This window comes from Engraulis encrasicolus, chromosome 7 (genome assembly GCF_034702125.1).
Source record: "Engraulis encrasicolus isolate BLACKSEA-1 chromosome 7, IST_EnEncr_1.0, whole genome shotgun sequence".
Taxonomy (NCBI): domain Eukaryota; kingdom Metazoa; phylum Chordata; class Actinopteri; order Clupeiformes; family Engraulidae; genus Engraulis; species Engraulis encrasicolus.
In genome coordinates, this window is record NC_085863.1 from 12,579,426 (window position 1) to 12,604,425 (window position 25,000).

General features: G+C 45.7%; 2 protein-coding genes across 2 annotated transcripts in view; one reads left to right on the plus strand and one right to left on the minus strand.

The window, feature by feature from the left end:
* Positions 1-25,000, minus strand: part of nf1b (neurofibromin 1b) — a 193,838-nt gene that overhangs the window by 78,492 nt on the left and 90,346 nt on the right. The window contains exons 33-37 of the mRNA XM_063202868.1: positions 22,916-23,074; positions 21,896-21,993; positions 21,404-21,550; positions 12,168-12,314; positions 11,659-11,769 (exon numbers count right to left, since the gene is read on the minus strand). Of these exons, the coding sequence (XP_063058938.1) occupies positions 11,659-11,769; positions 12,168-12,314; positions 21,404-21,550; positions 21,896-21,993; positions 22,916-23,074 (662 nt within the window). The remainder of the gene's footprint in view (positions 1-11,658; positions 11,770-12,167; positions 12,315-21,403; positions 21,551-21,895; positions 21,994-22,915; positions 23,075-25,000) is intronic.
* On the plus strand, positions 4,191-6,422 carry LOC134453271 (oligodendrocyte-myelin glycoprotein-like). Its single transcript, XM_063204145.1, has 2 exons — positions 4,191-4,829; positions 5,577-6,422. Exons 1-2 carry the CDS (start codon positions 4,278-4,280, stop codon positions 6,420-6,422), a joined length of 1,398 nt encoding a protein of 465 aa, XP_063060215.1. The 5' UTR covers positions 4,191-4,277.

Here is a 25,000-nt window from a genome sequence, read left to right on the forward strand (position 1 = left end):
AAAGGACAGCCACGAGGGACGAGCGGCGCGTCGGAGCGAGGGAGGACAGGAGGAAATGACTGTGAAATGATGGGGAAGGGAAGGTGAGTGGTCAGCGACTCGAAGGAGGACAAGAACAATAGAGCACAGGAATGAAAGGATGAATGGATGGATGGATGGGTGGGTGAAATGATGAAAGGATGAATGAATGGAAAAGCTGGAACGAGGTGAGTGGTACTGTAGGCTTCACACATACACGCGGCGGGCACACACCCACACACACACACACACACATCAAACACACTCCGACACATGGGCATGCGATGAAACACATGTTCATTGGCGCCTTGCACAGCAGAGCTCATGTGAATGCATCCTCAGTATGCATATCGGACATACGGGATCAAAACCCCACCATGCCAAATGCTGACTAAGTACTGTACAGGAAATGCTGCAGTTCCTCTTTAAACCTGGAATGCATGTTTCCTCTCTCTCTTTATCTTTCTCTTCATCTCTCTCTCTCCCTTAAATCCCTCTCTCTTTCTCTTTCTCTCTCGCTCGTTGTCCTAGTACCACTCTCCCCGTCTCTGCCTCTTTCAGCATCTCTATCGTTCTCGGTCATTCCTCTCAATCTCTCACTCTCTCTCATTCCCATTTTCTCCCTTATTTTCTCTCTCTCTCTCTCTCTCTCTCTCTCTCTCTCTCTCTCTCTCTCTCTCTCTCTCTGCATGCCCTTTTCCGACTCATTGAGACAGAGTGCTTGTTTCATCTTTCCAGCCGGCTTTTCCCCTGGTCACTTTGGCTTAGCATTTAGCAGAGCGACGCTCGGGGTGACGCGATGCAGACACGGAGATCGATAGCTGCCTGTCCTTGATGGATCATGTCTGTATCCGGCCGCTACGAGAGACCGCGAGCGAGAGAGAGAGAGAGAGGGGGACCGTGGGGACTCGAACTCTCGGAGGCAATTATCTCGCACATTTTTAAATACCCCTTTAATGGGCACGGGATCAATAAACACACACACACACACACACACACACATACACACACACATAGATACACACACACACACACCCACATGCACACGTTTGAAGTTTGCCTGCTTTGCGTATTCATGCACTCTCTCTCACACTCTCCTCTTACGAGGCGCATTCACATGCCTGGGGTAAGGTGTCTGCAGTGAAGTGCTGCAGCAGCAGCAGCAGCAGTAGCAGTAGCAGCAGTAGGAGCAGTAGCAGTAGCAGCGGCTCCCTCCCTGTCAGATCAGCTGTGAGATCAAGCCAGCAACAGCAGCTGCCTCTCCCCCTCTCCTCTATCCCCCTCTCCTCTCTTCCCGTCTCCTCTATCCCCCTCTCCTCTCTTCCCGTCTCTTCTCTCCCCCTCTCCTCTCTTCCACTCTCCTCTCTTTCACTCATACTTCATACCGACCCTCTTTCTCCATCCATCTCTCTGGCTGCCATTTCTCTCTCTCTTCATATTGTACACCTCTTTCTCTCTGTCTCTCTCTGTGTCTCTCTCTGTGTCTCTCTCTCTGTCTCTCTCTCTGTCTCTCTCTGTGTCTCTCTCTGTGTCTCTCTCTGTGTCTCTCTGTCTCTCTCTCTGTCTCTCTCTCTGTCTCTCTCTCTGTCTCTCTCTCTGTCTCTCTCTCTCTCCTTTTGTATGCTTCTACTCCTCTCCTCTTTTCTCTCTCTTCCATGAATCAAGGTGTATCGCTCCTGTTGAGGGAGACGTGGAGGCGTGACCTGTGTCATGGCATGCCCCTCTAGTAGGCATACCTGGGGTGGCCGGGTCAAAGGTTACAGACTGACGCTAGCTGGCCTCATGCAAACACATGCTGCCATACTAACCTGTGCTTAACACCATTTTTACTCTCTCTCTCTAACTTTCTCTCTCTCTCTCTCTCTAACTTTCTCTTTCTCTCTCTCTCTCTCTCTCTCTCTCTCTCTCTCACTGACTCTCTCTCACACTGACTCTTCTGTCTCTAACTCTCTCTCTCTCTCTAACTGACTCTTCTCTCTCTCTAACTCTCTCCCTCTAACTCTCTCTCTGCATGCACTGCTGCTGCAGCTTCACGAGGAGAGAGGATAAGCAAGGGTGGGACCCTCAGCACAAATTGCTGCTGCCTCCCTCCCTCCCGGGCTAATCAGCACTGTGTGATTTATATGCGGGACCCCACTGGGACGCAGCACCCATATACACCCTATACCCCACACGGATTAATGTTAACCTCAGCTACACACACTACATTCACAGTAGGGCTGCACAATATATCAAAAATGTATTGAAATCGCCATATCAAGAGTGGCGATATGCGTATCGCGAAAATGTCTTAATTATCGATAAGAAGTCAAACATTTTCTGTGCTGTCCAATCACTAGCTGAATGTCAACAAATGCACGAGAAGCCCGCCACGACCAAAGCTGCGCCCCCCACACAGTCCGTCAAATCAGTGAGAAGAAAAACACTTGGCTATATTTCTAAATATCGTTTAAATATCATTATCGAGGAACTGCATGCTGTTATCGAGTATTGATGTCTTTTCTGATGTCACACTATACCACAATCGGTAGTTACACATACATTCTCTCCTCTAAGATCAGGGACAAAAGAGCCCAGCGGGCGTTGCAGTACGAGTGCTGCTAGCAACATACTTTCCAGAACTTTCTTTTTTTAAAAGTTTTTTTTGGGGGGGATTTTGGCCTTTATTATTACAGGACAGTATGAGAGTAGACAGGACATTATTGGGAGAGAGAGAGATGGGTCAGGGCCGGGAAATGACCCCGGGCCGGACTCGAACCGGGGTACCCATGGGCATGCAAGTCCAAATGTGGGGGGCTTAGCACGCTGCGCCAAAACTTTCTAAATTCTAAATGCTTAAAATAAGCACTAATGTAAACGGGTTGTTAATATGGGAAGACTTCAGTTGGAGTCATCCTTACATACATAAAAAACCCTGCATTCTGTACCGTACTGTAGTGTGAGCATTCCACGTTCCAGAAGTTTCCAAATGTTTCTAATTATTGAGTCAGTAGTAAAAGATTCAATTCAGCAGATGCGTGCAACAATGTTGCAAAAATTACATTTTGCCTCCACAAACAGATCTGTCCTGAGGAAGTGCCTAACAACATTGAAGGGCTATGGAAAAGTCTACCCGACAGACCAAGTGCATGATGATCATATTGGAGCTGCCATAATCTAATGTACTCTGTCCTAGAGTCAGAAGCAGACTTTACACTCCTGGCACTGGGCTTGTTTCCTTAGCCGTCCAGACCCCATCATCAACTGCACCCTGATCACATTTAAGATGATTGAAATGTAATATCCTCCACCTCCACCATGCTTTCAGAGGCACAGCAGTACCACAGGCACTGATTAGCTGATCTCTAGAGATGCCCCAAAAACATTACGGGTCGTGAGGAAGTCTTGCTTGCTGACTGATCCTCTCAATTATGTTTGAACTAGAGATGTACAGGATCCAAGATCCGGTTCCGGATCCAGCAGGATAATAGGGTTTTTCAGACTATCCGGATCCGGCAAGATCTTAAGCAGTGGATCCGGTATCCGGCAGTTACCTAAAAATCAGGATCTCTACTTTTAACGTAGCCTAGGCTTTTCAGTCAGTCTTTCACAACCCCAATCGCTGCATGGAGTGAAAGCCCTTTGGAAGCGGCCGTTGAAGGCAGTGTGGCAGTAAGCCAATGAGTCTTAAAAATAGTTTGCGTCAACATAATTAAAAAGGACACACGTGTGCGAGTTGGCTATGTTTCAACCCTTTTGTAGGATCCGGTATCCGGTTCCGGATCCGGCAGGATCTTAAGCAGTGGATCCGGTATCCGGCAGGATCCTAAGGATCCAGGATCCGGTGCATCTCTAGTTTGAGATGATGCTATGTTCTTCTGTTCTTGGATGTACACCTACAATGTATTGTATACTAATGGCTCTGGCAATCAGGTTTTCATCCTCATCATCATCACCTTCTGTGCCATTTGATACTCCAGTAAATACATTAAAAGATTAGGAGTTATTTTTGACTGACACGGTTTCTGACTGGAGATACTGCTACATTCATCTCAATGCACACCTGTATTGTAGTAGTCAACACCTGTACCCTGTGCCTCTGTGTTTGTGTGCCCTGTAGTCACCACTCTGTTTGTGTCATGATGGTGCCACCGTCTCAATGCACACCTGTACTGTTGTCCTCACCTGTGCCCTGTGACTCTCTGTTTGGAGGCCTGTAGTCACCACCTGTGCCCTGTGCTTCTGTGTTTGTGTGGCCTGTCTGCAGGTGTGTCCTCCTGATGGTGCCACCCTGGTCCAGGGAGCTGGGCCTCCTCGCCCTCCTGCTGCCCGTGCTCCTGGCATCGCCTCGGGCGCTGGCCGTGTGCCCGGCGAGCTGCTCGTGCAGCGACAGCCACCGCGAGGTCGACTGCTCGTGGCGCGGCCTGCGCTCGCTCCCCCACGGCCTGCAGCACAACATCCACGCCCTCAACCTGTCGCACAACCGCCTGTCCGACCTGGACCACGCGCTCAGCCCCTTCACGCACCTGCGCAGCCTGGACCTGTCGCACAACCGGCTGAGCCGCCTGCCCTCCGAGCTGCCGCGCTCGCTCTGGGAGCTGCACGCCGCCGGAAACCGCCTGCGCACGCTGCACAAGAACGACACGGCGTACCACTGGAACCTGCGGCTGCTCGACCTGTCCGGCAACAAGCTGGAGCGCGTGGTCTTCATCAACAACACCATGCCGAGCTTGCGGACGCTCGACCTGAGCCGCAACCGCTTCTGGACCGTGCCCACCAACATTCCGAGAAACGCGGAGATCGTCAACCTGTCCCACAACACCTTGGTGCAGGTGAGGATATCCACGGTCCTACTGTTCACTGTTCACGAGCCACACTGCTTCAACTGTATACTGAATTTTTACTGTATATACTGTATACTGTACTATAATGTATTGTATAATACCACTTACTATATGTTACGTACGTACAATATGTAACTTACTGTTACATAATGGATATGGGTAGAGAGATACAAATCTTGGATTCTTCCAGGAATCTGCTAGCCTTGCGCACCATCCTACGTACTTCCGCCAAGAGAATTGGCTCCGTATGTCTGGAAACTGTTTAAAACGCCTGTGCTATTTTGTTGTTGAGAATGAATACGAAATGAAATGGTAGTATGGGATGGTCAGGACCAGGCTAGGAATCTGCAATCTACATTCTAACATCTGGAATCAGCAAGGAGTCTGCCACAGTCAAATTACTTGAGCGTGTAAGCCACTTAGCCAGGCCGTGCCCTCCTAGTGACGCAACACCTTTGGCGTTGCTTCTAGTCAAGCCAAGATCAATGTCAATATCGTTTCTGATCTCCAGAAAAATCAGTAACTCCACCTACTTTGTTGGACACTAGTCAAGCAGTAGCACACCAAGGGAGGCGGGTCAGCCATGCCGTTGGGGAAATGTTAATTGTTATACTCTTGGTCAGACCAACTGTCGAAAAGATTTGAAAGTTGATGATAATCAGGCTATTCAGTATGTGAGCCAATAGTGAACAAAGCGGATTCTGATTCTTGCTGTTATTGTATTTCACCATTCAGGTGCTGCCCCGGTCGCTGGACCAGCTGTCGCGTCTCTCGCGCCTCTACCTGCACTCCAACCGCTTCACCACGCTGACGCACGGCGCCCTGGACCGCCTGGCCACGCTGCGCCTCATCACGCTGGGCGACAACCCCTGGGCCTGCGACGAGCCGCGCAACATCACCTACCTGCTGTCCTGGCTGCGGCGGACGCACGCCAGCGTGCTGGGCTGCCCCTGCCACACCTGGCACACCTGCGGCGAGACGCACCTGGCGACCACGAGGGGATGGCACTACGCCTCCTACACCATGCCCCCGCAGCCGCCTCGCCGCGATGACGACGACGACCACGACGACAACGACAACGACTCTGACTCCGAGCCGGAAAACGACTACGAGCTTGGACCCAGGCGCGGGCCGGGCCACCGGCACCGGCACCACAACAGACCCGGGGTCCCACCCATGCGAGCCGTGACCGGGGGCTACTGGCCCGAGTCGGTGTTGCTGGAGATGCACAGGCCGGACAACTCGCTGGACGTGGACGCCAGCAGCACACAGGACTACGAGAGCCGCTGGCCGCCCGGAGGGTTCTACGTCACCTCGGCGCCCGAGAGTCTATCCACGCCGGACGAGACGTACACAACGCAGAAGTACTTCACCGCCAGCAGTTACCATGACGAGGACACCACCGAGGACACCCTGACCACCACCACGCGCAAGAGCCCCACGCTACGAACACGCAGCGTCCAGAAAGGCGGGAGTCAGGAGAAACCTCGTAGCTATGGCAACCGGCCGGACCGAGCGTTGTGGCTGTTGCTGTTGTCGAGCGTGTTGGCGGCAGTTTTTTTCTTCAGATTGGATTTGTGATGGCGCTTTAGACGTCGCAATCAGGACCAGGCTAAAAGCTTCTCCCTGCCGCCATCTACCATACTACATCATCACACGTTACCTAGAGGCCCAGAGGCGCTCAGAGGAGAATCATCTGGAAATATACGCTGTTGACAATAGACTGAGACTATATAATACCTCTCTAACAGGCTACTGGGTAACCCACTCACTCGCCATACGTGGAATATAATGACGATACATTCGAGTTTCTGTTTACAGCAAAATAATTCGCCGTCAAGTGAAAAGCACAATACTTGACTCTGTGCAGAAGAATTCAGAGTTAAGAGAGAATCACTCTTAACACCCAAGTCATGCAAACACTAACCCGGACTAACAGAATACTAATGTGTGTGGATTACATAACAATGTGTGTGTGATTCTCTTTCAGGTACACGACTGACTGTGTCATTAAAGCCTCTTTCACATTCTCGTGAACACTCCTCTCGACTTTCTGATTTCCACGAAGATCTGAGACATGAATGAGGACATGTACGATATGATGATGTCATTACTTTAAAAATTAATAAAAAAGACGCCTCCAACGCACAACCAAGATTACACTCTGCTTAGTAATCATGAATGCATGACTCTCACCCATTACTCTCAGATTGTTATAATATAGTGTTTCTCAATGGGGACGCTGCAGCCCCCCAGGGGTCGTTGGGGAGCCCTAGGGGGGACGTTGAGAAGGACACAACTGAGTAGGGGCGGGGCTTAGTTACCATTGGGGGGCATTAGTCTATTATGTTTTGCAACACAAAGGGGAGCATTGGCAGGCTTGTGATGAGGTCAAGGGGACGTTGGGATGCTTATGACAAGGTCAAGGGGGCGTTTGTTTAAAAAAGGTTGAGAGCCACTGTTAAATAATATATAAACATAATTCTGTACTAAATGTGAGTTCACTGCCTTCCCCTCATATAACTCCTGATATGACTCAGCCATTGCAGAGGAGAGAATCTTCTAGATTCTAGAATCTTCCCCTAGCAACAGCCTTGACGACAGTGGGTGGGGTCAGAGCTGCCAAATGTACAGTTGTCCTCACTCAGCTTGTGTCTTTTTGAGCAACAATCAAGCTGGTATGCTTTGGTACCCATTAAAATGTAGCAGCTTATCAAATGACTGACAAGGATGACTTCCAGAATACTAATCAGTCTCCACTCCAGCTTCAGGGGACTAATGAGACACGTGTATGCACAAGCGTACACACACACACACACAAACACTCACACAAACACACATACACGCACGCACACATGCACACACGCACACACGTATACACACATGCACGCACACACGTGAGTACACATCTTATTTCTACATGTGCTAGGGCTGCACAATTAATCGAAAAATAATCAAAATCGTGATAAGATAGTGAAATCGAACTCATGATTTTAATCGTGATTTAATCGTGGCAATAGTGACCTACTTTTGAGAGCGTCCTTGAAGCCAGAACATACTGACAGGCTGGTGTTTCTGGCCAGAAATCTGTCCACTTAAGTTTCATGCTATTGCCTTTACATAATTATTACAATTCATTTTATTTTGCTCATCCCGTATGTAATTCATTATTGGTTATATTTCATCTTGTTATAATTTTCAAAAAAATCTGCATAAATCAATAATCGTGATTAATAATCGTGATTATGATTTTTTCCATAATCGTGCAGCCCTAACATGTGCCCTTACATTACAGAGGTACACTGTAAACACACAGTCAGATCGCCGCCGATCCTATTCGTTATTGGCTGAAAAAGCTTAACTACATCATAAGAACATTGCTATGACATTACCATGGGTCTTGGGTAAAAAATTAAAGGGACAGTTTGGCCAATTTCAACATACAGTTGTACTGCTCACACTACCCTGGACTTGTCAGTGCCTGAGATTTTTTTTTCTTCTTCTTCAGCCGTTTCTGAGATCCTGGTCATTGTAATGGGGGCAGCTCTTTGTTTACATTTCAAAAAAACATTTTTATTTATTCCCAAAAACATCCAAAAGGTTATAAAACATCAGCAGACAACTAGCAAACAGCAGTACCTTTTGGGAAAATATTTGGAGTTGGCCTATGTTTCATTTTTTAAAAATGTAAACAAACGCTGCCCCCATTAGAATTGCTCATATCTCGGAAAGGGCTGAGCCAAAAAATGTGGCATCACCAGGTACTGACAAGTCAAGGGTAGCGTGAGCAATACAACTGCATGTTGAAATTGGCCAAACTGTCCCTTTAAGACTTGGTCGTTATCATTTTGGTGACAATAAGGTTATAACAGAGGATCTGCATGAAAGGTGTAAGAAGCAAGGTTTTCTGCCTCTCTGGGGCTGAGTGCAAGTACTGTTTCTCAAAGCTAGTGTTCAGCTTCAGGATGCCGTGACCAGAGAGAGTAGAGAGAGAGATGTTCCATTGGCCCACTGTTTCCAGGTTCTACAATTGTAAGGGGGAGGGGGGGAATCTGCAGCACAGCACATACGGTTACATTAGAGAGAGTAGATAAGAGAGAGGTTCCATTGGCCCATTGTTTCCGGGTTCTACAATTGTAAGGGGGAATCCCTTTAGGCAGACCTAAGGACTGTTGTATTCAATGCTAGGAGCATTATGACACGCCCCTTTAGGCAGACCGGAACCTGGTCATGTTAGGTGCCCATAGCAACCTACTACATTGGCATATCTCTATATACTTAAAGAATCTCTACCGTGACGTTTGCTTCTAAATGAAGAGGGCTTTCTTGTAACCACAAGTACTTATTCTCAGAGCTAATATTCCGCTTCCGGGTGCCATAACCAGGGAAGCCAACGGGGTGGGGGGTGACGAAGGGGTCAATTGTCCCGGGCCCAGGTTGAGAGGAGGCCCAAAATTGAGTCCTCTTTACATTGTATGTATTGGAGCGGGGGCCCCTTTCAAATGACTTCGTCCCGGGCCCTGGTGTTCATGCTGATTCATGTGGTATGTCCAATTTCACATGAAATTTAGTAAACGTGCACTTTTTCATGCTAAGTCAGTATTGGAACATCTGAAAATGTTCGTGGAAAGTTACTCATGGAGCTTTTTTGTGCGTAAGTAAGTAATATTTGTCCCTACATCAGGGGTGCCCAACCAGTCGATCGCGGGCTACCAGTCGATCTCAAGTGGAGTGGCAGTCGATTGCGAGACATGTAATGTGACGGGGAAAATACTGTCTTTCAAAAGTAGGCTATGTAGCAAGCTGCTGGTACTGTATTGGTTAGATAATTGGTCCCAGGGTAACACAGAATGAGGGGAAAGCATTAGGAAGTGGCCGTGAGGGTATTGAAGTTGGCATGTGTGCAAACATGTAACATCGGGTGAGTAACAGAACACGTGCGCAACGATGGGTTACCACGCGTCTCTCTCTCTCTCTCTCTCTCTCTCTCTCTCTCTCTCTCTCTTTCTCTCTCTCTCTCTCTCTCTAGCTGTTTAGGGCTTTTGTAGGACTGAAATTATGTCTGCATACTATCAGTGCTGCATCGCATTCAAAACATATGCTATTCAACACACTTTAAAACCACACTGAAAAGATACGGTCATAGTAGCCTACTAAAAAACATTTTGTTCATAATAATGGTGATTAATAAATGGTGATCTTAAATTTCCATACTGGCATCCTTAAATTTGACTTGATAGATCGCGGCAGACCATCATCTTTTTTCTCAGACCTCACTGAGCTTTTTTTTCCCCCTTACAAACTATGAATCAAGCGAAAGGGAGTTTTTCCTCACCCCTGATGCCACCAGGGGCCGCACCTGAGCGCCCAATCTCTGTGTGACTATCTATGACTTATGATAGGCCCAGCCACTATGGACCTTACACATCTAAGAATCCTGGTCCTAACCTACGTTGACCTTATGACTCTACATTCTCTGTCTATCTCTTCTTCCTCTGCCTTCCTGCTTTTTCTGCCTCTCCTCTATACCTCTCCTTTTAAATCTATCTCTAACAATGTTTCTTTTTCCCATTTGTTAAGCACTTTGAGTTACATGCCTTGTATGACACAGTGCTATACAAATACAATTATTATTATTATTATTATTATTATTATCAACTTCAAAAGTAGATCTCGATTAAAAAAAAGGTTGGGCACCCCTGCCCTACATGATGTGGGCTTCTTTTGTAACCACAAGAGGGTACTGTAATGCCACCAACATTTGTGACGTGCCAAACCTCATCTCCTCTGGCACCCTTCAGCTAAAAGTGTGAAAGTAAAAGCCTGAATGGGAAACTCCAACTCCCGTTGTCATTGTGACACAGCACTCCACAGCACACAAGCAAAGAAAGTGGATCTAACAAGAAGCGTCATTTTGTTTCTTTTCCGGTATCCACTTTATGTCGGGTAAACGCCCCTTTAGGAGACCTTCAGTTAGGAGAACTTCGGAGTCCTGGTTGAGAATCAATGAAGTCCCCTTAGCGCTGTAGATGGCGGTAGCGCACGTCTTGCGCAAACACCTCAAAAAGAGAAGAAGTACGGGACAACGCCCCCTTAGTAGACCCAACTTGAGCACACGCTTTTGCATTGAGTGGGCGTGTTTTGCGATATCTTGCTCTGATTCAGTATTTTTGACACAAGTGTTCACTGCACACTGCAGACAACGAAATTGCATTTATGCCTCACCCGTGCAAGGGGGCATTCCTCAATGGCGCCCCCAGGGAGCAGTGAGGCGGGACGGTACCATGATCAGGGCACCTCAGCAATGGAGGAGGATGGGGGACAGCACTGGTTAATTACTCCCCCCACCAACCTGGTGGGTCAGGAGTCGAACTGGCAACATTTGGGTTATAAGTCTGACGCCCTAACCGCTTACTCATGACTGCTACTAACACTATTGCACTCCACTGCACCACAAGAAAGTCTATTCACACTCCCAGGGCACTCGACTTGCTTTCAAAAATCACACCTTGGACCTTTTGGCAAAAAATAACTATTCTTATCTGTCCTCTTGTGCAACTGACGACCTAGATTTAAGACGATAGAAAACTCTAGAAACACTTATACGGGGCCCTACCATGGCTTAACGGTAGGGCACTCATCTGCTACACGGCCCACCCAGGTTCAATTCCTTTGCCAACCGTTCCCCTTCTCTCTCTCTCCCCCAAATGTTTCCTGTCTCTCTCTCAAACTGCCCTGTCACCAATAGAGTCTAAAAGACCAACAAAACATATTTAAAAAAAAAAAAAAAAAAACATACAGAAAAGTGTGTCCTTACCTTCGTGTGATGTAGTAAAAGACAGGGTTCCCGTTCTTGGAGGTGCCAGCCTGGTAGAAGATGTTGAGGGTCTTGAGCGCTTTGAACTCCTCTTTCTCATGGACCTGGTGCCTGGACACGGGACAGACAGGACAAGCCTCAGACCTCTATTCTACATCCTGGGCATGATATTCTAACACACACACTCACACACGCACACACGCACACACACACACACACACACACTCACACACGCACACACGCACACACACACACACACACACACACACACGTGCGAGCACACACACACACACACACACGTGCGAGCACACACACACACACACACACACACACACACACACACACACACACACACACACACACACACACACACACACACACACACACACACACACACACACACACACACACACACGCACGCACGCACCCACACGCACGCACGCACACGCACACACACGCACACACACGCACACACACAGCAGATCTGTCCAGCAGTGGCCAAAGCCTACCTGGTCATGAACTCCTCGAACTTGGAGCTGGTGAGGTTGAGGCTGGACCAGTGTGTGTCGGCCACTGGCTTGTGCTCCGGAGGGCCCAGGTAGGCCAGCAGGGTGGCCATCTTGTCAAACGGCCGCCGCCCCACCGCCTTATGGTCCCTGTGGAGGAGGCCAGACAGTACAGAGAGAGAGGATGCAGTTAGAAATATGATTTGAAACATTAAAAGTTCAGAAAACTCAGCACACGGTAGGGAACAACACCTCGAGCACCCTGACCCTGAGCACGGGGGCTCCGCAAGGTTGTGTTCTCAGCCCCCTGCTGTTCACGCTGCTGACACACGACTGCACAACGACCCACAGCACTAACCATCTAGTGAAGTTTGCGGATGATACAACACTGGTGGGCCTCATCACCAAGGGCGATGAGACTCACTACAGAGAAGAAGTAGACCTGCTGGCCAGATGGTGCAAAGACAACAACCTCCTGCTGAATGTCAACAAGACCAAGGAGATTGTTGTCAACTTCCAAAGGGTCCAAAAACAACTGCCACCACTGACCATCGACGGCGATGCTGTGGAGAGAGTGAGCAGCACCAAGTTCCTTGGAGTGCACATCAGCGACGACCTCTCTTGGACCACCAACACTACATCACTGGCGAAGAAGGCCCATCAGCGTCTCTACTTCCTGCGCAAACTAAAGAAGGCAAGTGCTACACCCTCCATCATGACAACATTCTACAGAGGAACCATAGAGAGCGTTGTGTCCAACTGCATCACAGTGTGGGGAGGAAGCTGCACGGAGAAAAACAGGAAGACACTCCAGCGTGTTGTGAACACAGCGAAGAAGATCATTGGAGTACCACTCCCCTCCCTGCAGGACATTTACACCACACGCCTCACCCGGAAAGCACTGATGATCATCAAAGACACAAGCCACCCTGCACACAAACTGTTCAGCCTCCTGCCCTCTGGAAAGAGGTACAGGCGCCTCCGTTCCCGTACCACCAGGCTGGCGAGCAGCACAATGCACCAAGCGATCAAGATGCTGAACACTCAACCCACTCTCCCTCCACTGCCAGCCTCTAGCCAGCAAGGCCACTGACACCCCCCCCCCCCCCCATCCNCCACCACCATANCTGCGACTGAACATTCCACCTGCACTACTATACTTGTGACTGAACTTTCAACCTGCACTAACTCAAAACATTTAATTTAATTTTATTTTATTAAAGGATCCCCATTAGCTTATGCCGTAGCAGTTCGCTAGTCTTCCTGGGGTCCTATTCCAAATACATGTAACACATCACATTTCAGATTAATAACAATACAGATAAACACGCCTTGCAAAAAAAAGAGTTTTTCAAAGATTCAAGTAAAAAAAATACAAGAAGATCTCAGAAGGTCAGCAACAAGTCTAGCAGACCTGACAACTTAAGATGACACCTATATCAACCATTCAAAAGATACCTTTTTAATTTCCTTTTAAAGGTTTTTTTGCCCGTGTCTTCACGGATATCCAATGGCAATTCGTTCCATGTCTTAATTGCTCTATAAAGCACAGTTCTTTTCATTGAATTCGTTTTTGGATTTGGTAGCACAATGTCACCCTTGCCTGCTTTCCTGGTGGCATATTTGTGAGCCGTGTTACAAAACACTACTTGCTGGATCAAAGACTCAGGTCTCTGCGTTTTTATTGCTTCATTAAGACATGTCGCTGTTCTTAAGGCCAGTCTCTTCTCCACGCTGAGCCATGACAGCGCAGTGTGCATCTTATGGATGCTAGTTCTAGGTGAACATCCAAGGACAAGTCTGGCAGCTCTGTTCTGAACGACTTGTAGTTTTGCCAGCTCCCTTTTTGAGGCTGAGGCCCAGACCACTGAGCAGTAATCTAGATGAGATAAAATTAAAGATTTGCAGACTTGCTCTTGGATTTTAAATGGCACATATGGTGAACATTGTCTAGTATAGTGAATACCACTGCCCATTTTTTGAATGATTCTATCTATATGCTGTGACCAAGACAGATGGTTGTCAATGACCATGCCCAGCAATTTCAGCTTTTCAACTTGTTCAATGGGTTCTTTGGCCACATATAATTCTAACTTTGGCTTGGTAGCCAGTTTGTGTCTAGACCCAAATAAAATACTCTTAGTTTTGGATATATTCAAGACCAGCTTATTTACAGTAATCCATTCATACACCCTTTCCAATTCGTTGGATATTACCTCCCCAAGTTCATCACTAGAGTTGGCAGCACAATACATTGTTGAATCATCAGCATACATTACCAGTGTAGAATGTTTTACTACAGAGGGCAAATCATTGGTAAATATGGAGTAGAGTAATGGTCCAAGACAACTTCCTTGAGGCACACCACAAGTTATGTTATTGATATTAGATAAGCTGCCATTGTAGCAAACTCTTTGTGTTCTAGCACAGAGATAGCTCCTAATCAGGGAAATGGCATTTTGTGTGAAGCCATAGGATATAAGCTTTCCAGTCAACAACTCATGGTCTATTACATCAAAAGCAGCACTGAAATCTAACATAACAGCAGCCACTACCTTAGAGTTATCGATTTCCCTAAACCAGTCATCTGTCATTTGAGTTAGGGCAGTGCAAGTTGAATATCCTTTCCTATATGCATGTTGGTATTTGGTGGTTTATCTATTAAAATCAAAGTAATTCTGTATCTGAATATAAATTATCCTTTCCATAATTTTACTCAGCACAGGTAGTATACTTATAGGGCGACTGTTAGGTCCACTGAACGTTGATCTGGTGTCCTTAGGCAGTGGAATAATCTTACCTTCCTTCCACTGCCCAGGATACCTTCCAGTTAAAACACATCTATTTAATATATGACATATGGGCCCTGAAATGTGATTAGAAGCCAGCTTCAGTATCTTGCTATCGAGGTTGTCAGTGCCTGCTGTACCATAGGCAGGTAGGGACTCCAACAGTCTCTTGACTTCCTCCTCTTCAACACATTGAAATTTAAAACTACACTTCTTATTCTTCATAATTTCGTTAGTAATTAAGTTAAAAGTGTTGGAATCTGTGCAGTGCATATTCTGCCTTAATGTGTGAACTTTACTTGTAAAAAAGTTGTTAAAATGATTAGCAATATCTACAGGCTTTGTTAGAAATTCACCATTGGCCTCTACAAAAGGGGCACAACCATTTTTGTTTCTACCCATGATTTCATTTAAAGTATTCCAAAGCTGTTTACCATCATGTTTTGCATTACTTATTCTCTGCTTGTAGTATTCCTTCTTCTTGGCTTTGTTCAACTTGGTAACTCTATTTCTCAGTGTGCAAAATGTAAGCTTGTCCTCGGCAGAGCAGGATGTGACCCACACTCTTTTAGCTTCATCCCTTTCACTCATTAACCCTTTAATCTCTTCATCAATCCAGGGGGCGCTTTTAGACTTAACTGTAAATTTCTTCATGGGAGTATGCAAATTCACAATATTCATGAAAACATTCATAAATTCTTTTAGAGAGATGTCTGGATCCTCAGCTGCATAAACACCTTTCCAATCAATTCTTCCAACATCAGCTAAAAATCTATCTTCAATGAACCCTTTATATGATCTCTTGTATATAACTTTGGGACCTGACTTTGGTACCTTAAATTTTCTTGCTGTAGCTATAATGTTATGATCACTGAAGCCTACAGGAATAGAAATTGGCTTTGAACACAACTCTGGGCAACTGGTATACATATGATCTATACAAGTTGATGAAGTATGTCCCACAGAATTAGTGACTACTCTGGTTGGAGCAGTGACAATTTGTGTCAGGTTACATGCATTAGCCAGTGATGATAACCTTTTTTTTAAAGAACAATTAGTATCTAGCCAGTCAATATTCATATCACCTAACAGGTAGATTTCAGTCTTTGAGTCAGCAACCATGTCAATCATGTCACACATGTCGTTAAAATACTGAGAATTTGTGCTGGGAGGCCTGTAACAGCAACCAACTAAAACAGGTTTTAAGTGTAGTAGATGTATTTGTACCCACAGTGCTTCTACATTGCTGCACATAAATTCCTGACACACTTTAGAAGGAAGATGATTTTGTACGTAAATGGCCACTCCCCCTCCATGCCTGTCTCTATCATTTCTAAATAAAGAGTAACCATCTAATGCAACCACTGGATCAAGAATAAAAGAGTCCAGATGAGTCTCAGTCACTGCAAGTATATGGATGTTGTTTGCCTGTATTAGGCTATACAATTCCTGAATTTTGTTCCTTATACTGCACACATTTATGTGAGCAAATACCAAGCCTTTGTTAGGAAGTTTTAAAAGGTTTTTATCCATTTTCCCTATTCAGATGCAAATGTCCAACCCAGTCCAACCACGCTATAACTCAAGAGTACTCAAACTGCTTCTTCAATGCCCCCCGGCAAGCCTCCAGACTTAACCGGATGTCCTTTTCCAGCTCCTTTTTTTTCAGGTTTAGCTGCAGGATGGATGATGAGTTTATCATAGCGAAGAAAAGCAATTTCCCCCCTCTCTCGTGCTGCTTTCATGGCTGGTATGAGTTCCTTGCGTTTTTGGCGGACCTCTTCTGGATAGTCCTCATTGATGTAGACATTGGTCCCCTTTAGGTTTTTTGCGCATTCCATAACTCTGACTTTGTCCTTATAACTCACAAATCTTGCAACAATTGGCCTGACTCGATCTCCATTTGAGTTCCCAGTCCTGTGTATACGTTCAAACTCCATGCCTGATAGTTTCAGCTTCTCAGCGAAGATCTGTCTCACTTTCTCTTCTGATTCAGCTCCGTTCTCCTTCTCAGACTCAGGGATCCCATCAATCATGATGTTGTTTTTCCTCACCTGGATGTCCAAGTAGTCCAACTTAGGCAGGAATGAGCTGATGTTCTTAGCAACAACAGAGAGATCAGAGTCTACTTCAGAAAGTCTAGTGGTTGTCGTCTTCTCCTTAGCAAGCAGCTCATCCACATCTTTTTGTGTGTAGTGGAGGCTCTCTCGCAATTCACTTATTTCCCTCCCCATTCCATCTAATCTCTTGTTATTTGTGTCCATCACAATTGTTAAAAAGCTCTTAAAGTTCTGCTCCTGTTGTACCAACATCTCTTTATAAAACAGTCTTTGGTGTTCCAACATTTCACGCACCTGGGATAAAGTCACAAAATCCTCATCCTTTCCTTTCCTTCCCCTTTTCGGTGACAAGGTGTTCGCTGTCAACTGCAAATCCTCTTCTTTTGATTTTTTCCCTTTTTTTGGTGACATGTTGTCTTCCAGTGTCAGGTTGAACTGTGCCCTCTGTTGTTTATGTCCTGGTTGAAGCTGCTAGCTGGTAGCCCAGCTCTTGTCTGGTAGTAGCAAAAAATGCTGGTAGGTCCTGGTGTTGACTGCCAGACAAAAGTCAGTTGTTAGTTGGTGGTCACTGCTAGTTAGGGCCTGGGAAACCGGCCTGGTGGCAGCCACTAGCAGGGAGTCTGAATCCGGCCTAATGGCTGCTAGCTGTAGCCACTAGCTAGGAGCATGGATCCAGCCTGATGGTAGCTTCTTGCTTCAAATGGAATGGTCTTTCTTCCAAAATGCGTACAAAGGAATGTTTATATAAAACTTGAGGTCTTGCTGAGTAAAAAAGTCACAAATATGTGCCAAGATTGATTTGTTATACTTGCACTACTGCTGCTCTCACTGCTGCTGACACACGGCGGCCATCTTGTTCACACATCTCATGACATGCACACACACACACACACACACACACACACACACACACACACACACACACACACACACACACACACACACACACACACACACACACACACACACACACACAAGCACACTGCACTTTCTGCACTAAACCCAAACATACACACACTGACACACGCACACGCACACACACACACACACACACACACACACACACACACACACACACACACACACACACACACACACACACACACACACACACACAGACACACGAACACACACACAAGACGCACACCGCACCTTCTACCTGCACTAAACACATACACACACATACACACACACACACACACACACACACACACACAGCTGCTGGTGTACTTGACAGACCTTTTTTTTTTTAATATTCATTTTCTTCAAAATGCTACTATTACCATGTCAGAACGCTATAAAGGACTTTTTTTAGGAAAAGCACAAAAGCACAACAAATACCTCTTAATGTATGTCCTCTACAAGTCTTCTGTTGTCCAGTCTTGCACTTTAAATGTCTGTATGAGCACTGTCTATGTCCATACTGTCTTAAGTCCATGTATAAGTACTGTCTATGTCTATACTGTCTATGTCCTTACCTAGATTAGTCTATGTCTGTATGGGAAAGCAAGAAATGTAATTTCAAATTCTTTGTATGACCAGTGCATGTAAAGAAATTGACAATAAAACCTACTTGACTTGACTTGACTTTACTGTTCTCTTTTTCTCATTTAATTCCTTGGAAATGCTCCAAGAAATAAAACAACAAAAAAGAACAATAAGCAGTATTGAAAAACACTCACAGAAAAATGAAAACTAAAGAAACAATAAAAAGGCAATGTGCAAAAAACATATTCTGTTTAGACAAAAAAACATACCGTACTCTGAGAGTTGAGGTAGACAAGATTAAAAAGGACCAGAAATGAGTGCTGACAGATACATCTATGATATAGAATTGTGATGTGAAGTCCTGAGCCTGAACTTTTTTCCCTGCTCGAACGACGACGACAAGATACTGCATAGTGAAGTAACGTAGGCCTATTTTGACACATTATTCAAACATTTAATAGCCTGTGTAGGACCATTATTCAAGCCTGAAAGTAGAAGAAAACCCTGAACCTGTAACACTTTCACGAATTATTATCAATGTTTTCATTTTTGCAAATTCTGTCAATCCTGAAATCAGGCATGGAGCCTGAATACTATCAGCCCTGGACGTATTACATGGTAATCACGGTAACGTGTCCCAGGGCCTCCTGCAGCACTCCTTTGGAGGCAGCATGATAAAAGGTGTCTGATATTCTCTAGTCATGACGCTGAAGACTGAAGCCAGACAGTTCAATCTCCGTCTCATAAGGCCTGGAAAAAAATCTCGTTTCTCACGCGCCGAGAGTCCCCCAAGTGCTTTTAAATGAACTCCAAACGGGCTATCTATCTGGCTCTGTCACCGCAGACGGGTCCCTAGCTGGCCAATCTGCCATAACGCCTACATCACTTACAGTGACGGCTGAAGCTGAAGCTTGCAGCACTTTCTTTCATTCCCCCGGGGACAGGAGGGACAGTAAAACAACTAGGGTGGTCATCCGTCTCTTGGTCATCCCCCCTTAACTAATGTCCATCTTTATAACTATCTGCGGTCAACTCCGGCACTAAGGTCTGTATGTCTCCCTTAAAGGGCTATGCCACTATTTTGGGGCTTAATACAGTTAAAATCGTTGGCCAGGGTTTATCAAGATGGTAAAGTGTCTTATTTTTCATGTAAGCCGTTGTCTTGTTTTAAGACAAGGTAAAAGAGGGAGCATGCTGCTAAGCTAGTGAAAGTCAATGCATCCGTGTAGCATGCTACATGCTACAGTGATCCATTGCCTTTCTCTAGCTTAGCTACATACTCCTTCTTTTAACTTGTCTTAAAGCAAGACAACGCTTAACATGAAAAATAAGACACTTAACCACCTTTATAAACCCCAGCCAACAATTTTAACTGTATTAAGCCCCAAAATAGTGGCATAGCCCTTTAAGCTGTATCTTGGCCACATAAACAGCACTAGTCTCTCTTGTTGGCTGCGAACCTCTGGTACACAACACAACACGGTAATATATTCACACCTACTTAGAGAGTCAGACATTCATTTTGTGATACGCTCTACACAGTAATGAGAAAATAAACACCCTAAGTGCCCCTGTGAGCTGGCTCGGGTGACAAAATGCATTTTCACGCTTGCCGTGCAAATACAATTCAAAGCAGTGGCATATTACTATTTCATAAAATATGTCATCACCAATACAAAATACGGCTTCTGGGGGGAATGCCACCTCAATGTAATTTAATAGATATAAAAAGAGAACATAGTAAAGCAAGAAAAGAAAAAAAAGCCAAACATCATCCACAAAACATTTTATTAAATGCTCTTCACGACACAACACTTCACAAAGTCTGGTGTCGGTCAAAACATTGAGGCACTAAGAAGCCCTGATAAGGTCTCTACTTTTCTGGGGGAGATGTAATGGCCCAGGACTTGACCAGATTAAAAGATTTGTTTTGTTTGTTTTGGTCTTTTACAACTTCATTTGACAGGACAGTTTGAGAAGTAGACAGGAAGCGAATGGGGAGAGAGAGGGGGAGGGGTGGGCAAAAATGACCAGGGGATGACCGGGAATCGAACCCGGGTCGGCCGCATGGCGGACAAGTGCCCTACCGGTTGGCCATGGCAGGGCCTACTTGGAACAGATTTATGGGGACTGTAGTTCTATTCTGATTTATGGGGACTGCAGTTCTGTTCTGGGCCCTTTTGACGCCTTGAGAAGCCCTGATAAGGTCCCTTCTGGGGGAGCTGTACTGGCCCAGGACTTGGAACAGATTTATGGGTGCTGCAATTCTGTTCTGGGCGCTTTTTATGCCACGCATGCTTTACAGCCCTGGGAGGTCTGGGAGGGAACTCGCTCTAACTCAAGGACAACAGCTTCAGCTGACATCTACAGCACAGTTTCTTGAACAGGCAAGTCAGGTCATGTAAGAACAGATAGCTTTTTTCCCCTCACTAAATAAAATCGCAATTAAAATGCATTTTTTTGTGTTGACTTGAGGAGTTATCTCTGTCTACCATTTCAATTTCCTTGATCTGAAAAGATTCAGTGTGACAAAGATGCAACAAAAGCTAAGAAATGAGAAAGGGGGAAAATACTTTTGCACAGCACTGCATGTGGTCTTACCTATAACTGGAGAGGTACAGGCTAATCCTGATTTGTGTGTGTGTGTGTGTGTGTGTGTGTGTGTGTACACATGCAGGCCCAAGTGCACGTGTGTGTGTGTACGTGCAGGCCCAAGTGCACGTGTGTGTGTGTGTGTGTGTGTGTGTGTGTGTGTGTGTGTGTGTGTGTGTGTGTGTGTGTGTGTGTGTGTGTGTGTGTGTGTGTGTGTGTGTGTGTGTGTGTGTGTGTGTGTGTGTGTGTGTGTGTGTGTGTGTGTGTGTGTGTGTGTGTGTGTGTGCATGCGTGCGTGCGTGCGTCTGACCTGTTGCTGGAGAGGTACTGTCCGATCTTCTCCTGGTTGTTCCACAGCAGCCGGTGCAGAGCGAGGACGTTTCCGTCGCTGATGAAGGAGAGGCTGTGGTTGACCGAGTCACTGGCCGGGCAGTCGGACGCAATGTCCAAGAAAAACCTAACAATTACATTACATTACATTACATTGCATTGCATTGCATTTGCAGATGCTTTTTAACCAAGGCGACTTAAAGTCGAGGACATAATTATAACCAACAACACCAGCAGATACAAAGTGTACGGGAAATAAACTGCAAAAATGCAATATGCCAACTTTTTCTTGTAGAAAAGCTCATAGGGGAAAAGGGCTTAAAGCTTCCATAAAATCTAGGCCACAATGTAAGTCTAGACAAGCTTTGCTTCCATTGTGTTGTACTGTACATAGTACATACGTCTAAAATAAAAAAGCTGTCAGGAAAAAAAAGAAAGAGAAAAGATCACACAGAGTAGTCGAGGGACTTACTTCCTGGCAGCGTCGAAATTGCTTTTGACAAAGTCGTTAAAGGGCCTCATGTGCTCCTCCTTGGTGAACAGCACGTGGTTGGCAATACTCTGCAGAATCTAGTGGAGGAAGAAGAGAACATGGTTGGCAATACTCTGCAGAATCTAGTGGAGGAAGAGGAACAAAAGCACAGTTATCTAGTGCAGTGTTTCCCAACCTATGGGTCTGGACCCAGCTAATGGGTCGCCAAAGATCCACAGGGGGTCGCAGAGCCCTCTTGAATTTAAGGGGTTTCCTTTTAAATATATATAGCCCATGTTGAATAAATGGCAAAGCATTTAACTAATATATGCATAGAAGCATCAAAATGTAAGTGCTACATTAAACATTTATTCTATATTTGACGAAAGACAAATTGAGGGATAAAATAACTAAAATGAGTTTTCGCAGGAAACAGAGGATATCCTGTGACTCCCTCTCGTGCGGGCGCTCGCGTGGTTGGGTCCCCAAAGCAAGTAAAAGTAGTAAAAGGTTGGGAACCACTGATCTAGTGGACAAGGACCAACAAAAACACAAAGTAGAGGTTGGAACACACTACAGCTTAGTTTTTTTAAGGGTGTTTTTACATGCAAACAGCTGACTAACAGCTCTGTGTCGTCAGAGTCCAAAGAAGAAGGTGTAGCAGCACCGAAACGTTAGTCAGCTGTTTGAACGTAATAAACACTTACAATAAGCTGCAACGTGCTGGAGCCACTCCTTTCAAGAAAGAAAGAAACTAAATAAAAGGCACACAAATGACATCCATCTGACCTTGGACATGAGTTTGAGTCCCCTCTCCATAGTTAGTCAGCTGTTTGAACGTAATAAACACTTACAAATTAAGCTGCAATATGCTGCAGCCACTCCTTTTCAGAAAGAAAGACAGAAAGAAATAAAGAAAGAAAGAGACAGAAAAAGAAAGAAAGAAAGAAAGCAAGAATGAGACAGAAAAAGAAACAAAGAAACTAAATAAAAGGCACACAAATGCCCTCCCGGTCTGACCTTGGACATGAGTTTGAGTCCCCTCTCCACTCGCGGCTGCGGCTTCTTGTCCAGGATGCCCGCCTCATACGGGGAGACGATGGCGGGGTTGATGAAGCGCAGGAACATGGCACTGCCCACCGCCCCGATGCTGTTCTGGGGGAAGCGCTGGCTCACCACCTGGGGAGGGGGGATGGGGCAGCATAGGATAGATTAGGCCATTAAACAGTCAAAAAGAAATCTGATGCGCGCTTCCTTATTCTTTATCCATTATTACTGATTGATCCGAGGCTGGAATAACTGATTGGTCCAGGGAAATACGGGGGTAAGGGGGTAAACAACAAACTAGCACTTTAAAGTCGCATAATTGATTTGGTGGAGTTCTGGGGGAATGATTAGCTCAAAAATGTGAGACGATTAAAAATTCAAAAAGAAATCTGATGGATGCTTCTTTATTCATTTCTTTTTAAAGTTTGAGTTTATTCATCGACGAAGTGAAGCTCCCAGTGTGGTGCAGCATTAGAGGATGCTGAGCACGCTTCCTGATCTTTCCACACGGCATGATTAGCACCAGCATGGCTTCTAGGGCATTAGCAACGATTGAGCCGGCCATTCTCACTAAATGATTGGTCCGAGGAAATACTTGGCGGGAAAATAAACAATGAAAAGGAAGAAAGGAGATGCACACTTGAGCTGAATGCAGAATCAAAAACTGAATTAAACAAAGCCGAAAAAAGTAAATAAAACAGACAGACAGGGGACAAACGTTTCCGAAACGTTTGTTTACTTTGTTCGGCTTTGTTTAATACAGTTTTTGATTTTGCATTCATCTCCAGTGCGCGACTCCTTTCTTCCTTTTCCTTAAACTGCTCATGGAATTACGCACCGAGCGATACGCTCAGCATAAGACATTGGCGCGGACGCCACCCCACCATTACTGGGAAAATAAACAAACCAGCACTTAAATAGATTTGTTGATTTGACCAAAAGATTTAAATTAAAACAGGGTGAAGGGGTAAATGATCAATTTCAGTCATATCCATATTTCTAATAAACTGTGCTGCAGCTAAAAACGATAAAACGATTCAGTAAATCACACCATCGTCATACTCATAACTTCCATGACACAATAGAAGCGGACACCTGGGGTTAGCGTTGCGTAATTTTATTTCACAGGACAGGAGAGGAAAGAAGCAATAGGTTTAACCGACAGGAAGAAGCTCCCTTTTTTGTGTGCATGTGACCACAGCCAGAGAGGTAAAGGCAGGGTGAAGGTTGTCTGTGTGTGAGAGAGAGAGAGTAAGAAAGAGAGGGAGAAAAAGAAAGGGAGAGAGAGAAAGAAAGCAGAGGACAAACAGGTAAAGAGGTCCTCTCTCGTCTCGCTCGTGTAACAGATTAACCCACGACCAATGGAAGAGGAAATGCTGATGAAAAAAAATCCAGAGCCGGCATTTTGGATTGACCGCAAACGCATCCGGTAGATTCCCTCGCTTTTGTGAAAATTGATTGTGGCGACACAATTGTATGGCTACAGCTTCCATATAATCACCATAGTAGCCATAGTAACCATAGCAACCATAGTAACCATTGTCTCTTGGCCCATTTCCTCAACCCTGAATCCCCAAAGCCAGAGATAGAGAGAAATAAAACAAACCCTGAACCTACCCAAGAGAATAAACAACCCCACACAGCCCAGAGAGAAGACCCCCGTGAGAGACCTGGCCAGCCAGCCTGACCATTGGGGAGGACCAGAGGGGAGGAGCCACAGAGGTGGCTGTGAGGAGCGTTAATTTGGTGTAGCTTCCTTCAGTTGGAGGAGAGGATTAGTAGTAGTGGTGACGCTTTCAGATGATTAACACCAGGGCGGCAGTGTGGAGCAGATTTCAGTGTGGAGCAGAGTCATTCAGGGTGGTCTGAGGAGCTCCATGAAAGGCCCTTCTCAAAACCTAGGACAATGCACTTCCTAGTGTATCAGCCTAATTAGTCACGCCCAGTGATTGGAAACTCTTTTGTGAACCCTACGGAATATCCAATCACTGGCTGTGACTAATAGAGTATCCAATCACTGGGTGTGACTAATTAGGCTGATACACTTGCTGAAGTGCC